Source organism: Cinclus cinclus, chromosome 1 (assembly GCF_963662255.1).
Source record: "Cinclus cinclus chromosome 1, bCinCin1.1, whole genome shotgun sequence".
Taxonomy (NCBI): domain Eukaryota; kingdom Metazoa; phylum Chordata; class Aves; order Passeriformes; family Cinclidae; genus Cinclus; species Cinclus cinclus.
The window spans coordinates 109014435-109032328 of NC_085046.1; the positions used below are offsets into that span (position 1 = coordinate 109014435).

General features: G+C 37.4%; 1 protein-coding gene across 1 annotated transcript in view; it reads right to left on the bottom strand.

Annotated features, from left to right (window-relative positions):
* Positions 1–17894, bottom strand: part of LOC134049188 (ras-related protein Rab-10-like) — a 32390-nt gene that overhangs the window by 4343 nt on the left and 10153 nt on the right. The window contains exons 4-5 of the mRNA XM_062501435.1: positions 10226–10315; positions 5319–5420 (exon numbers count right to left, since the gene is read on the bottom strand). Coding sequence (XP_062357419.1) covers positions 5319–5420; positions 10226–10315 — 192 coding nt within the window. The remainder of the gene's footprint in view (positions 1–5318; positions 5421–10225; positions 10316–17894) is intronic.

Here is a 17894-nt window from a genome sequence, read left to right on the forward strand (position 1 = left end):
TAGTTGACAAAGACTGGCAGAGAACTTCATGCAAAGAAGTCCCATGTGACTTCAGTGCCTTATGTGCCATTAGAGAGACCTCAATTACTAACAGTCCCAACACTTTTAATGGATTTCCCTTATACTCTGTAATTCAAATTACTGGTTCAAAATGCAAGAGAGAAGTCTCACAATCACAATGGGCTGGCCATGGCACAAGCATGTCCAGCCCATTGTGACTGTGAGACCATTAGCAGGGATATGTTAGCAGGGAAGGCAATCACTGTGGGAACAGGTACAGGAGCAGGAGAGGAGGATATGAGGTCTGGCACAGCAGGATCTAACTTCTGCTGACTACATTCCTCAAGGAATGTTGAGGAAGGTCTTGCTCCCAAAGTGTGCTATTCCACCATGTCTAAAACATGTAACTCACTGGCAAAGCATGGGGCTCTATCTCCCTCTCCTGCTACTACCATGTAGACTATAACAATGTTGTACTGAAATAACTTATTCACAAACTCGAGAAGACAGCTCTGGATCTCCTGTGAGGTTCCTCAACCCTACAGATCATCTAGGTGAGGTTTAATATAGCTGCATCATAAGAACTCTATTTAAGAGAGCAATATATCTTCAAAGTCAATATCCTGCAGAAGCAGCAAATGCCAGAAGTAAGTCAAGACTGTAACTTTTGTTCTCCTGGAGTTTAATTTACTTGATTTGACTCATATGAAACCAAACAGTCTGAGATATGGAGGCCACCATAATCAATGGAGGGAGAAGTGCAACTCCAAAACACAATTTTATCTTAAAATTATCCTATCATCTCTTTTCATTGAATAGAGATGATTCCAGACAACCAGACCAGTCATGCAAATTTCAGCTGGCTAGGATTGCATGCTAAAATGAATCTCATCCCCCATACACAGATACTGTGATTAAGTTTTGATTTACATGACCTAATTATATGCTACTGTTTTCAGAAGAATATTTGGCTCATTCAATGTCCAGAAGAGACTTTTTTTTTAATTAAAAAAGATGGTGTAGTTAAATTTTGCCTTACATTGCACTGAGTTGGTACCATTTAGCTTCTTGGTTTTAATCTCTGTACCTCGGTTCCCACATGTGGCATGCTGAATATATCTAACATTACGAAGAAAGTTAAGGAGATAAAAATCTAAAATGGATCTAAAGTACAGCAGTACAAGCATTATGAAAAACCCCTCGAAGGAATTATTATTCTGTGGTCAGTACAAGATAAATAAAGGGAAATAAAGCCTGGGGCTCCATGCATGACTAAGGATAATAAAGAAACACTGAGTATGCACTGCTGGAGACAGGGATCTTTTAGACAAACTAACAATTCCATGAACCTTAGCAATAATGAAATCCGATTTCCTATGGATTTGGGTCTTGAAGTGAATTAAATTTGATATCTGCGATGCAATCTCCAGCTGGAGTAGCTGGTTGAAGCATTTTTCAATCTTCCTGTATAGTAGTCTCTACTGAACTAAAGGCTCTCTATGGAACTAGCAGTTATCTGTGAACTAATGCTGGAGACTCTCCTTCTGCAGAGTACTCTGCCTCTCACCTTATTTTCAAAGAACTGCTCAGGAACTTAATAATCTTTTAGTTTGCTCTGTCAAACTTCTTTAAAATCAGCTAACAAGTTCCAAAGGTACTTTAAGAGCAAAGGAATAGAAAACACAGTATAATCTCAACAATCTTGTTGCCATAGCAAAGAAATGTAAAAAAATGAAGGAAGGGCAAAATTGAGGCCCACTACTTCTGAATGTCCATCTCAAATGACATCCAGCTGTTAAACTTTAAATGTTACTCTCAACAGCACAGGGCAAGGTCTTATATGGATTTTCACTGTTCTCTACTCAGCAGACATATGTTTATTTAATATGATTAAAATAATCTTAGTAGTCAATCACTCTTGGGAGATAGGCAGAATATAAATTTTGGTTAGGTTTACAACATTTTCAGAAAAAGGTGGTAACTTCATTCTTCTTTTCCTTTTTTTACATGGAGTTGTCTCCTGATCCTAGCTTAGAAAAATACCAACAATCACACCAAAAGGACATATACAAAGGTTTGTAATATTCTTTGAAAACCTACTTGAGAACACTACTGCTTGCCAGGCATGAAACCAAAAAACACAAAAGAGCAATTGCTAACTGCATTCTGGGTGGTATATTTTTGGTTTTGGTTGTTTTTAGAGGACTGACTCACAAATCCAAATAGTTCACTGGCAACCAGAAGCATTGTCAAAGAACAGCTGTCATCTATTAATGAACAGGTTTAGGCATATCTGAGATTCATGAGAATTGTGAATAAATAAAATACTGCTATTTTTCAACATGTCTAAGCAAATTCCTGGAATAATCTATGTCATTAACATTTCTACTGCAGCCTTTCAAATACAATCAAATCAGTTATTATTGCCCTCCTCTAAAAACTCATCAGTCAGAGGAAGTTAAAACTCAAGTACTGCATTCAGTTATTATTAACTGATTAGCTTGAAAATGGCAAGTTCTCAGAAATATGGCATGATTCCTTAGCTGTTACCAATGTAAGCTGTCAGAAAAAAAAATCTGATGGTTTTAATGAGACTGTAAATTAGAGCTGCAGGACCGATATCCAGCACAGAATGGCTGAGATGGAAAGTAACTGAAAGGTCAACCAGCACTTTAGTTACCCAGATCACTGGGATACAGAAGTCTTCTGTCTCCCTTAAGCCCTCTACAAGAGGGCAAAACTGCAACAGAAGAGATGGGAAAATGCAACATAGATTAGTGACAATAGACTGAAACACTTGCCCTTTTTTGTTTTATGTTGTTTAAATGTCTTTAACGTGAAACTTTTTAATATTTTTTCCCCTAATCCACCATTGAACCACAATTTGTTGTAAATTTTGAAAGAATCAAGAAAGTCAGCACTTCTGTATGAGCTCTATAACTCTGGAGATCAATCTTCCCCATCTACAGGAGTGTTCTGAGTAAAGTAAGTTACAAAGGACATGTCCACAGTAGACGGCAAGCAAGAATGTACATAAAAAGTACTAGATTTCCTTAGGTTAATACAGTTTACTGCAATGCATCTGAGAATGATCTACTGCCTGCCAGCCTGCCCTGCTTATTTATCTTACCTCTGAATAAGCTTCATGCACTTTCCAAAAGCATGGCCACAATAGACTGTTTTAGGGAGTTCCTCTCTTCTGTGGGAAGGGGAAAGCAGGGACGTGCTTCCACTGAAGCATCTCATCAGTCTGGGACAGATGGTTCATTGCAGAGGGCAGGGAGAGGCCTGATATCCCCAGGCATAGGTGGCTTGGGCCAACACACTGTGCAAAGCTGTATCTCCTTTTTACAGTCAGCAAATATGTATTTTACCACTACTAAATGGATGTATGACTGAAATTATCTCAGACTGGCATCTATCATGTCATTTTTCACAGCTTCTAGTCACACTTGCTACTGCATTTTCCATTGTCCAAAATTTCATCAGTTAGAGGAAGTTAAAATTCAAGTACTACATTCAGATTTCACAGTTTTGTGAACAGACAAATTATTTTGTCGAACCTGAAAACCATGATGAAACTATGGTAGATTTTCTTTTCTCCATCAAACTCTTTCTTATCAGGCCAGTGGTAAAACCAGCTGGGCTAAAGGGGTTCTTATTTAAATTAACAATTGCACTTTACGAAAAATGCCAAATTATACACTGTAACATGATGCCTCATCACAAGTGAAGGTGAAACATTACTACAGACAAATATGACAAATTTTCATAGGCACATTTTCCAAACACACATACATACAGAGCATACAACTGTTCAAAACAGTTCTAATTAAAACCAAGCAGTAGTATAACATGGTTGAACATAGTTCACCGTGGTCTGATTTTTTTTGCCAAGTTCACACTACAAACCTGATGAATTTTCATGAAGGTGAGTAGGAATACTGAAGTTTCACTCACCATAAAATAAGTGTAGGCAATCTTAACGTGAAAAATACCCAAACATCATTTCTGCATGTGCAAAGAATTCTCTTAGATATCATCCAAACACACTCTGCAGAAATGCTCACTTTGCACATTTTTGTCTTTGCAAAAGTTAGGATGATAGCTATTGTTTCGTAGTTTTCATGTTTCATGCTAACAGTATATTCTCTATATTACAGTAGACGATGTCTTTTTCATTTACAACAGAATCAGAGTTATCTTGAGACTTTTTTCCAACAAGCTCAGTAACTCAAGGGCCTGTAATTATCCTCCTGTCCTAAACAATATTTGACTGTTCAGTGGCTGAGCTTCACTTTCATGTTAAAGTAACCAAAAGATTTTTTTTTCCCTTTTCTTCTTCTTTCCCCAAAATAACCAACTGCAGCTTATGTTCCTATGTAGTATGACAGAACCCTGATTTAAAAGAAGTCCAACCCTGAGCTATTATTCTAACCATCCCCTATGGCTACTTAATCAAAACACTGCTACTTGTGATCTTGTCAGTAATTTTGCTCATTTATCTTTATTATGACTTGAAGAGTATTTGGAGTGGAACGTTAGTTTTATATAACTGATATTGGTGATAAATGGCAGTGATAATACATTGCATGAAGAACATCTATTAATGTCTAAAATAATATTCTACTGCCTAAATATAAACTGCAATGCAAAACATTTTCAGAGCTAATGAACAATAATTCAGTCCTACAAAAGAATTGCAACTCTGAGGAGTAAGGACCTTTAAGCCAACACGCTCAAGTTAGAGATGCTGACTCTGACAGCTACAATATTGATTCTACCACTAATTAACTCAAATCTTTAGGCCCTGATAACTTCAAAAGCACTAGTGTATATCAGCCAAACAAACACCTATGAACCTTGGATAAAACATTTGATTGCTGGACATAAAAGCTCCACTGATTCCATCATCATCCAGCATCTTCACTGTGTGCATACTGCGCAGAAACCTAGAGGAGAAAGGAATCTTCCTGGACTGTGCCAGGAAATGGAACTACTCTGGAGCTGTTAACCACTCCATTAAAGAAAAATATGGGAAATAAAGCCACAAACACAGTCTTCCTGAATTTTCACTTTCTCTCTGAAATGTACTGTACCTGCTCGCCTCTTCTGTTTTTTACTTCTCCCATGATTCTTCTCCCCCATTTTCCCCCTCTGTACACCTGCAGCTACAGCATCTCCCCAAAATACTAACTCCATAATGCAAAATTAGCATTGGCTGTACTTTGCTTAAACTATTCCATAGTTATAACCTTATTCACCCAATCTGTCAAGAAAAATCTCCCATTTTCTTTCTCCTTAGAAAAGAAGCTTACCTTTTCCAGGATTTCCTTAGTCAAGACTGAAAATGCATGCTCAATGTTCACATTTTCTTTAGCACTGGTCTCAAAAAATGGCATTCCATACTCCCAAGCAAGCTGAAAAACAAATGCAGGAAATGGGATGAACATTCTTCAGGAAAAAAGCAGTTCCTAACACTGGCAGCAAGCAATATGGAGGCGCTCTCACTGCTAACATGCTACAAAAATACTCATTAAGTACATCACTGCTCAGTAAACTACTCTATATTCATCCTCAGTTTATAAATTTCATGTACCTCTTAAAATGTTCTTCTTAAATTTTTGTTTTCAAAACAGCTTTTTAACCAATCCTTACTTGTAAATAAGAAGAATAAACTCCAGTGGGTCTATTCTCAGTGTTTTGATTTATTTGGAAAATGAACTGTCTCCTAAGCAATTATTTAGAAAAAGCTAATGGAGTGCCTGAAGATAAAAATATGACAAAAACTGTTGAAAAAAAGTGGCATGATGAAATATAAAGAAGAGTTGTTCCTTTATGCTAGACAGAGAGAAGCACAAAGATAACAGGCAAGCAAAGAAAACACATGCATGCAAAAAGATATTATGGTAAAAGGCAAAGAGAGAAAATACTTAGAAGGGCAGCATACACTTTACATTGTTGGTTTTATTTAATTTACTGCTGCTGTCTTATTTCCAGAGTATTTCTTTTACAGATAGTTTTGAATTATGTGGCATGAAGAAAAGAACCCCAATGCAATACATGTGCAATAATTATGCTTCAAAGTTTTATTCAAAATATAATAAAGACTACACTAAAGGTAAAAGAAAAAGTAAGCAAAATGGTTTCCTTTCCAAAATGCTACAAAATATGTGATTCTGAAAATAAAGGTGAGATCTAACTGATTCATAGACAGAGACCTCGTAGACTTCGTAGCTTCACAAGGGATTCTGAAACTCACGGGACTGCTGTGAACTGTTTTCAGTACTGCAGCAATTTGTTGCAGAAAGTTAAGATCATTCAGCTATTGCCAGTACAAAACAATGATGCATAAGGGCTCATAAAGAAAAATACAAGCAATTAAAGAACACTGGGCTAATAAAGTAGAGAGAACCGGTTTGCTGATTGTAAAATACACAGAAACTACAATTAAATAACCCTTTTCCTTCCTTGTATCATGCAACAGGTTCCTAGAGGTTACCTATGTATAAATTTTGATGAACCCTTTTAACCCTTTTAATCGTGAAATTGCAGAAATAATTTTGAAAGATAACCCCACTTAAAATGAGGCTACTGACAACATAGTACTGGGTCAGCCATGGCTTTGCCTACAAAAGTCTTGAAATCCACCAACGATGGGAGATTCTGTAGCCTTTATGGGACCCTCTTTCATGGCTACATCAACCTTCTAGTGCAACTGGTTCTCCTCAACTCCAACCTGAACCTCCCAAGCCAGGACTTGTGCCTGCTACCCCTTTGTTTATTGTCTGTCTCTACTGAGAAGAGTCCATTTCTGTCATTCCTTTAGAGTCACTTAGTTGCTGTAGACCAGTAACTGCTCCTTAGCCTGCTCTTTACCCAGCTCCCCCTCCTCATGGAAAACCAGTACCAGACCCCTATCACATTTATACCTGTCTGCTGGACCAGTTGCAGTTTCTCAACACCCTTCTTCAAATGGGAGAGCCAAAGCTGGACACAATATTCCATGTGGCCTTGCCAGCACTAAGTAAGAAGGGGAAATAATCTCCCCAGATATAACATCCATTATCCTTCCAATGTAGCCCAACACCTTTAAAGCATGAGGGAACAATGCTGACTTATATTTAAGCAGGTATTCATTGTAACTCATCAGTCTTTTGTAGCAGGGCAGTGACTCATGCCTTGGATTATTCCATCACAGGTGCAAATCTTTGCACTTCAGGAATTTCATGTTTCTGCTGGCCCAGTTCCCAAGTTTATCAAGGTCCCACAGAACTGGTGCTCTCCTATGTGGTGTGCCAGTCACACCTCTTAATCTCATGTCACATCCAAATCTCCTTCTATCATCAGCCGGATCACCAATAAAGATGACGAACAATGTGATTGAGGCAAGGCTGACTGCCTATAGTTCCCTCAACCTTCTTTCTTGCCTTTTTTAAAAGATACACATCATGCTGGCATCTTTCTAGTCAAAAGGGATCTCTCCCAACCACTGTGATTTTTCATAGTTGACTGACAGTAGCTCAAATCACAATGATTAGCTCTTTCAGCACAACTGGGTGAACTTCATCATGTCTATGGGTGAACCCAACTTTCCTAAGCAACTTCTAATCCTAAAATTTCCTACTGCTGGCTGACTTGCTCCTTCCCAAACCATGACAGTACCTGAAGAGGCCTGGGAACAAGCTCTATTTGTGAAGACCAAAGAAAAGAAAAACAAAATCAAATCAAACAAAAAAAAACCTTGAGTACTTCTCTGTTTCATGTTACTACATTTCCTACTACATCTATCAGTGCACCCCTATTTTCTCTATATGTGCACAATACTGGTCAATGAAGATTAATGTATGCATTTTTTCACTTTACCCTGCATACTGCTAAATTCTGTGGCAAGCAAGTCCTCCAAAAATGTAGCTCAGTGGAAAATCCCCCACTGGCCCAGTGGTAAAGCAGCTAAAGTGTGAACACACATTTGGCTAATCCTGCTCCTAAAGGTAATAGAAAGGTGTATTCAAAAAACTACGTTTTTTTTTCACTCCTTTGGGAGTATCTTGAGTAGATCCATAAATAAAATACCTACATACATTTGCAAATCTGTGGGAATTATGCTACTGAGAAATTATTACAGTCTACTGTATTTTATAATATCCTTGATAACAGTTTGGAGAACTTGTGTGAAATAAGCTTGTATCTTACAAACAACAATAAAATAAGTAATGCTAATAATTCTTCCTACCAAAGTGTTGGTATGATTTCTTAGTGCTGAATCAGAGAGATATGTCTGAACTGTGCAGAGTTCCATTACATGTGAAAAATCAGCTTTGAAACTACAAATCAGCTTCAGCTATGAAGACAGCAAAAGAAAAAAAGAAGGAAGAATATTTTACTTTGCTTTTTCTATTAGAAAGATTTGATGGGAGAAAAGCAGCCACATTCTACCAAGACATATAACCTTCAACATTTTTATCTTTCAATGGAAAAGATAATGATATTGGGGGGTGAACAGAAGAGCCCAAGAAGGCTGAGTTAAAACTTTTATCAAAGTGAATAAAGAACAATTAATATAAGAAAATTATACTTCATAGTGTTAAAATTAAGTATCTCAATTTTTGAGTGATCACAATTACTTAAGTTTGTACAAAATGAATTATTACATAATTTTGCACAAAAAGAAACAACAAAAAAAATTCTCAGCATTAACTTGAAATGAAATTATGTATGACAGCCATTCAGTTATAACAGATTTTTACAGAAATGCCAGTATAAACAATGAGATTCCCAGGGAATCTAGAGTTCTTCTGTGTAAGAGACTGAACAGAACAACACTTAAAGCTCATACTATTGGGTAATATGAAATATGTAACTACAATTTATTATTTGTCAAAGTTAGAATCAAACTATTTTCCCCTCTTAATAATGATATTTTCTTCTTGAGAGGACAATTACTGTCTGTCTCTGCTAGCAGAATCTTCCTCCAGCACATTCAGTCAGATCCTTTAGCACTTGTAAATCATATTAAAATAAGAAATAGTGCAACAAAAGAGCTGCCTTGCCTCAAAACACAGGAGAAATCTAGAAGGCAGACTCACTGAGGAGGAGGTAATGATTTGCTTTTTAGAAAAAAATACTACATTAAGAGGAATTTTGGTTGCATGGTTAAGAGCCCAGAAGTCAGAAAATGCCATGGTTAATACCCTAAGCAAAACCCTACTACTGCCCTCTGGTGCACATGCATCCAGTGATGCTCTAGGTTTCTGACAGTGCATCCCTTTCTGTGAGACTAGAATATGTATTTTTCAGCAACCTTATTCTTAGTACACAGATATGGTACATTAACACTGAAAGCATCCGAACTCTGAGGAGTGTAATGTTGTCCAAAAGATGATGTTATTTTTTTAGAGTTCCCTAATCTGAGATTATGTAATTGGCAAGAAGCTATCAGCGTGTTTTTCTTTGAACATGAGACATCCTGCTTGACTCACCATGCCTGAAAGTATAACAGGAGGGCTAATTCCAAGTTCCAGTGAATAGATGCATACAGTTTGCAGTAGCAAAATTAACTGGTATATAGGACACACTCTCCTACAATACTTAAATTATTAACACAATTTCTTCTGTCATAGCATGGCTTCTGAGTTTCCTCACTGGCTCTGAGTGAGAGACAACTGCCATGTCCTTTAGAACAGCTTAGTATATTCCCCACTTAGTAAGTTCTTCCCCCACCCATGGTCAGCAGCTAGAAACTTTACTGTAGTCTCAGCTATACATCACATGCACAGTTTTGGGGAGCTGCATGTTCAGTATCTGTCCAGTCTCATTTAAGGCTATTCAGAGACAATACAGATCGCTTTGCACAGGCTGTGAGAATAGTTCTTCAGTCAGACTGTAGCAAAAATAACACTGATGGGTGATATCAGAAAAATTATGCAGAATTTTAAAATTTTCCATTACAACAATACTTTGAAAATAGTCTATGTAAGATTTCTGTTGTAGCACCTACAACTTTTAAAGTACATTTCAACCTTTAAAAGAAAAATTGGTATTTTAAAGAGATCTGCTAGGAATGAATTAATTTATTTCTAACACTCCAGAACTCCACAACTGCTATTCTAGAGCAAGTCCTAATAGAACTTTTGGAATTCAGGAGCATTTTACCATTTCCAGTTTAACAGCTCAGTCACATACTAAGGAACTCAGGAGGACCCAAAAAAAGTACCAAAGATACCTTTTCTCCTTTCTGTTTTGGAACTACCCGTTCTGACTCCTTATCACACTTGTTGCCCAACAGTATTACGTCCACTTCATCACCTGCTTTCTAAAAGAGAACCAGCATTAATAAATGTCAAGTAAGAAAACAGCAAACAATAAAAGCTCTTCACCTTCAGCTCACACTAACCTTCAGCACTCCATTTCCTTGAAAGTAAAGGGTAAATTCTGTCATGACCTTCATATGTGCAAATATTTTCCACCAGTTTCTGGGATTTGGAGGAAAACAGCAAGAATGCAAGGAGCAGGAAAAAAAGCTACCTAGAAGTGCCACATAATTTCCTACTCCTTTTGTAAGATATAAAGTATATGGTGCATAGGCACCATCTTCTGATGAATGCTCCATCTTGAGGCTTTAAAGTGACTGGAAATGCCCTGAATTCACAGACACTGCCTTCCTAAAAGTAATAGATTCATGATTAGCATATGACTCTGGTCTACATCCAGCACTCTCAAGTAAAAGGGAAGAAATTTGCTGCACCTGAAAGAGCACTTCTCTGTGCTTCACTTTTGCACACAGACAGTAAAATTACTTTCAAAGTGTTCAAACTCAACATAAAAGTCTGATTATTCCAAGACACTAGGAAGAAGGCAATAGATTTTTAATGAAGTAAAATTTTAAAACCTCATTGATTTCAAAAGGAAGAAAAATCTACCTTTTTGACCTTGTCTCCTTCTCTGTTCCTCTAATCCACTCACATGCATGATGACTGTGAAATGCACTGGGTTTTTTACATCAGTGTTATTTTAAGATAAGTCATTGTAACTGTACATGACTGGAATAATGACAAGGAAAGGAAATAGTTCGCAACAGCATGTGGAATTTGAAAACTGTCATTCACTGTGAAAACCATAATAGCTAAAACCACTTTTGGTTTAAATGGAGGACACTGAGGGTCTCAATCTACAAACCATTGAAGCTAATGCTCCCACAGCTTCCCTGATGTCTCAAAAACACAGAGGAAAACCTCTATTCATTAAAGGATGAGTGAGCACTATTTTTAGTCTATTTCTACTTGTACAACAATTTGAAGACTTCATCAGTAGGCACAATTTAATATCAAGGAACACTTTTTTAAAAAAATCCATTCTCCTCTTAAGGGTAATCTAGACTTATGTCATACCCATAGTTTGTTAAAACGAAGTAAACTTCGTAAGAGTATGACGCACAGACCTAAAATAATGAATTAATCTAATTTGGATTAACAGACCAAAATGTTGGCTGTTTAAGAATGCACTGAAGCTTCATTCATTAAGATCAGTGGCTCTCCTACATAAAATCACATACATCAGTCCCAAAATAGGGTAAATAGACAATTATATAATCAACTTTTAATTCAGAAGAAGACTGAAGGTTGATGAAGGTTTTACGAGTGACATTTGACTTCACTCTGCAGTTAATGATTAGAGGGAAATAATTGCATACTGCATGCACAAACCCACTGAATTCATTTTGTAACTTAATTTCTGTATAAACAGCACAAATTTTTGCAGTAGGAATGTTTTTTCTAAACAGCTTCAAACAATATCAAAATTTAAATGAGGTTTGAGGAACCAGGCCATTCAGCAAGTGTTTATCAGTACTACCATTCATAAAGTATTTACTTCTCCAAATAACTGCTATTTCTACATCCATATAATGTATTAATGTATGTTCACTTTGGATTGTCCACCAAAGCACTTACAGTTCTCCTTTTTCAAAGATGGTATCTTGTAGTTTCTTGCATTTAGAAATCCAAAGATGGCTAATCAAAACTATGTCCATTTTAAATTCTGAAAACTGATTATGTATGACATCTTAAAAAATTAAGTCAATACAACTAGAAGTTTGACCATGTGTTCAGCTGGCATAAAAACTGCACAGGTACAGTGATTTGAACTGGCCAAAAATATGGCTTTTCAGTGCTTCCAAAAGCTCACTGAATGTTTTCATACTCAGTTATTTATAGCTTGGGCATAAGCTTTCCAAATGCAAAATATATGTAGCTAAAAAGAAGGTTATTTTACAATTGTTAAAATCCTATTATGCAAGTCAGCACTGAGTAAACTCATAGACTCAGGAAACATTTCCCCCCCCATATTATGGAGAAGCACTATTAAAAGTTTCATTAATTCCATCAAGGCAAAAAGCATTTTTTTTTCCAGATAAAGTTTTGCTCTGGTATCTCAAAAATGCCTACTTTTTGTTCACTCTCTCAGTTTTTCTTTGGGTTTTAACAATTCAAAGTTTATATTTTACTGAAGGTTAAAATAAAAATATCGGAACCTGGAGAATACCTACACTATTTTAGTTTGAAAATGAAAACATCATCATTGTATTTCTCTGAAAAAACTGGAGCCAAGAGATTTACTGAGACCAACCAAGTTTTCTCAAGTGTTTGGCACAGGCTGGAGTCACCAGGTTTTTTGCAGGAGGGTTTTCCTTCCACTGGGTTCCCAGGCAGCTGGATCTGGCAGCAGCAGGAGCCAGGCTGCTCTGAGCAGCAGCCACGGGAGGGAGCAGCAGCAGAGCCTCAATCTCAGCAGTGCCACATCCTGGACTCAGAATGCTGGACACTCACACCACAGTACCACAGTCTCTGTAGCACACTACTGATAGGAGCTGCCCACCCATGCCCACTGCTTAATGTCCACCCAGCCAGGGAAACACACTACATGATATGAGGCTATTAACAGAAATCAAAAATGCAAAAGTGAAAATATCTTACTCATCCCTTTTGTACGTAATTTGTTTGGGGATTTGGGTGGGCTTTTTCCAAATGTTAGGTCTTTTTTTTCTACAGTTTTTATTTTCCAGAAGTGCTGTGAATTTATGTGAATGTGAAAAGTGGCAGACACCTTTTCTATAGGAAAACTATACCATATTTGTACTTACAGGTTATTGGAAGAAACTGTCCCTTAATCTTCTTAAATGGTGAACACAGACCTACCAAGAATGATCCCAACCTCCCCTACAGCAAACTGACCATGATGATTATGAGCTCACCCAGACTCAGCCTACAAATCTATCTCTCCAGAGATACATCTTCCAGAACACCACCCTGTCCCTTCACCACACCTCCAGGGTGTAGTTGTGAAGGGCTGTGTGATACTGAGACTCATTAATTACAGTCTGAAAAGGCAACAGAAGTTTGTTTGTAGGTCCAAACAGTGAAACTGAGAACCCATACCTGATAAATACACTATGGGAATTCTTAGATAGTCTGTATTTGAGGAAGAAATGTAGCATTAATATAGTTTTCCACATTTGAAGATGTTCATGGTCAAACATCAAGATGAAGGCAGAGCTGGAGAAGGCCATAAAACTGGGAAGTTTCTTCTTACTCATTAGACAATGACAGCAGAAACCTATCCTTTGTAATACTAAAGAACAGTCTGTTAGAAACATTGTCCTCAGAGTCTCTTTGAAAGTATCAAATGGGCAGTGTTTATATTTGGATTGACAAACATGTCTCTTTCCACATACTTTTCTAAGTGTCATCTTATGACCTCAGTTACAAATGCCTGGTTTCCAGGACTTCAGTGGAAATAAATGAATGATAAAATTTATTTGTGTACCAGCAAATTTAGAATGCAGCACATATAAACCAATTTACCCCAAAACCAACCTAGGACTACAGACAAACCAATTTAGTAAAATGACAAGAACAAGAATTTTAAGTTCTAATCAGAGCCATAATGACAAACTTATCTATGAACTGGAACAATTCTATCTTTTGACATCAAGCTTTCCCATCAGAGGAAGAAAAACTCAGAAGAGTTTCAAGTCAAACTAATTTACATTTGCAAAGCAGTTTGCTGTGCTGCTTTTAATTAAGTATGACACAGAAACACTGAAAGACAGTCTAGTCTCCAAAATATACCAGAGGAACCAAATCAAAAATGGGCACTATGCAGAAATGGCAGCAACTCAACAATTCATATGGCTCATATCCTTGTTGAGGAGTCACTTTTTCAGGTAGGACAAATAGAAGGTTAATGAATTCAAAACCACTAAACTACTGTCACCAAGACTTGCACTAGAAGAGAGAATTATCTTCTCCATGCAGAAAATTCTGTGAGGGCAGACAATTTCCAGTATAGAGATAATTGTCAGGAACTGGTATTGCCACCTTCATGGCCACACCAGGAGACTAGCACAATTATAAGCAGTCCAAGGTATTAAGAAGTAAATTAAGACCTGCCATGTATGTCAACCATTTTTGGGGACCCAGACACCATGTGTGAATAATGAATTGAGTGAGTTGGCAAGGACTTCTGGAAATCAGCTAGTCTTGTCCCCTGCTCAAAGATGGGCCAACTTCAAAGTCAGGTCAGGCTGCTCAAGGCCCTGTTGAATGGAGTTTTAAGTGTCTACTTTAAGTGATCCTCTCTGAGCACCTATTTGAGCATTTGAACCACCCTACTGTGAGGAACCTTTTGCCAATGTTAGCTGGAATCTTGTTCAAAACATCCTGGAAAAAAAAGCCTGTTTTCTGCACATAGATTTGGTACACAGCTGCTTGTATTTATTTAATTTTCAAAGGAGAAACAGCATCAGCCTTTCAGAACAGGTGCATACAGTAGCTAAAAGCTATTTCAGCTGGAGGAATACTTCAAAAAATTGGACATAACCTGCAATCCTACAAATAAAGAATGGTATCAGGTTCTAAAGCTATCTTTCTGCTATTATCATGCTCCTAATGAATGCATTACAAATCCAATATCCCTGTACTGGACTTCCCAATAATGTCCTAAGATATTAATCTGTGAGTGAGTACATTTTTCTAGTAAGCTTTTAAAAAGTACAGCCATGTTACTTAGCTTCCACTAGTTCTGAATTCAAATTTTGCAGCAATACAGATATGGCAGCATATTTGTGTCTTGTACTTCCTTGGACAATAATTCATTTTTAATAGTGAAGCTGCTGCATTCCACACTTAAACTAACTGAAATATAATGAGAACATTACTGGTAATCTGATTGTAATTGCACTGACTGACCAGTTTTTATAAAATCAATGAGAGTTTTTAAGAATACTAAATTGCTTGGATTGTTATTTTCAACTGTTGCAAAAATAGCTTAGCATACAGAACAGATTTTTTAAAAAAAATCTGGTTAAAATCTATGTGCAAAGAACCAAAAAAATGAGAGCATAATGTAGTAACTGACTTGCCACAAAAAATCCTGTCTCACTGGTTCAAGAGCAAAATTTACACCTATTAGTCGGGTATTTAGGGAAGCCTATATTCTCTCTGTTTCCCTTTTTAAAACATTTATTTTTTCTACACTTGCATATTTTAAATGGTGGTGTAGCAACAGTCACTTTGATTCTGGGCATTTGTAGGGAATTAAATACTGGTTTGCATTCACAGACCAAAGCAAATGCAAGGAGTGTCACCGACCTCCAGGAAGTAATTAATTTTCATGAAATGCCCTGTGTTTTAACAGTTACTGCTTAAAAACATTTCTTTTGCAATGAATGGCCCCATATATTTTCACCAAGACACTTCAGAAATTGATATCCCACCAGGACTAAATTAAATTTTTTATTACTATCTAGCTCTATTACAACACTAATTGCCAGTTTTGAGATTGGTACAATCAATCATGCAATTTACATTCCTAGAAATTGTTTTAGATTGAGTATTTTTTCCATTTTTTAAACTAACTTTTTTTTAAACTAACAAAAGCACCTTCAGGGGTTAAGATTACACAGCCTAAGTATTAATACCTTGAGTACATTGACACGAAAGCTTTTAAGATGTCACAAATGGAGAGCAGGCTTGAGCAGGTGTCATTTCCTGACTGACTAAAGCAGATCTAAACCTGTATGGTGGCCACAGGAGTTAGTCCCATCCTTCCCTCCACCCAAGCCATACAGCCCTGATACCTTCTTGCTGTTTATGGCTCTGCATTGTAGCTCACTGAATCAATCACCCTGTTGATCTAATTGAAGATGACAGGACAAAATAACCCCTTTGGAGTCAGTGTGAAGCCAGAGCAATATTTTGTGTTGAAAGATAGATAGATAGACAGACAGATAGATAGACAGATATAAATGCATACATGCAGATAATCTACATTTTCAGTTTTCAGTAACAGTAAACCTGCCATCATACTGTTTGCTGAGCTAGGTCTTTGTTAACCATGAAACTGTACAACCAGTGGCATACCTAGCTGTGATTTTTGTCTGGCCAACAGAAGAAAGGCACATGCTTTTCTTAACAAAATAATAAAACAGACATGTTAGTTTACAGTGTGTGCAGACAAAACAGTAAGAGTATTGTGTCACTGAATCTCCTTTGTAACACATTACTGAAGTTAGGCTCTGTTGCCACTGACTTTTAAGACTGCTCTAAGGTCAAGAACAATTATGCACTAGGTCACCAGAGTGATGTTTTTAAAAATGAGATAGTGAAAATGTAATGTTTTCCTAAGAGTACAAGATATCCCATGTATATATTATTGGATATATAAGCATGTGTGGTCATGTGTAGTTCATTAATTCAGCTGTATACTGAAGCTGTGAAGAGAGAAAATAATGCATTTGATGATTTTATTTCAAGTCCCTTTCCCAAGATGAACTCATCCATCCCCACCAAATCACAAGAGTATTTAAAAACCTGCCTGAAACTTTACTTGATTTTGATCAATGGAGAGCACTACCTTGCTTGTACTCTTACACTAACTTTCACAAGCATACTAACTACAAACTGCTGTGCTACTGCGGAGGGACAATATCACTGCTCCCTACAGCTTCCTCAGTAGGGAAAGTAGAGAGAACGATACTGATCTTTTTTCCCTGGTATCAAGCGACAGAACACACAAGAATGGCTCAAAGTTGTGCCAGGGATATTCAGACTGGACACTGGGAAGCATTTCTTTACTGAGCTGGTGGTCAAACACTGGAACAGGCTTCCTAGGGAGATAGTAAATTCCCCAAGCCAAATTAAGAGGCATCTGGACAATGCTCTTAGTAACATAACTTTGGGTCAGCACTTAAGTGGTTGGGCAGCTGGACTAGGTGATCACTGAAGGTCCCTTACAGCTGAACTATTCTATTCTAAAACTGCTTTGCCTCTAACTAATAGAGAACACATCAAGAGAGACCTACCAAAAAAGACTTGGAATACAGGGTTACAGTCAGCTGAATGATCTCGTGTCTAAGGGCTTGCCACTCCTCCCTCCCCTCACACTGTTCCCAGACATTCTTCTTCTGGCCTTCCTACTCCCGCTTGTTTACCTTCCTCCAATAAGTGTCAGACCCTTCTATGAGCTTCTCAAACTCAGTGATAGAGCAGAAAAGCCACTCAACTTCTTTTGCTGTGTAAGTTTTCTACCACATTAGGAAGTCAGAGTGAAGCAGAGAGGGCTCTGACAAGCTCCAGTGGGAACACATACCTCATCTGGCAGCCATGTGCTGTTGAATCACTTCCTATGTCACAAGAAAGCACGTACTTCTGTGCACGAGCAGCTGAGCTAACCAAACAGCTTCCCACCCCACTTCCTCCCTCTTGAAACCATCCTCTCAAGGAATATCCAGCAAGGAGAAAGAGGATATTTAATTCCTTTGATCTTGGGATGAGGTAACTAAACTGAAGTAATGAAATTAAGAAAGGAAAATCACTGGCTGTGATATGGAATTT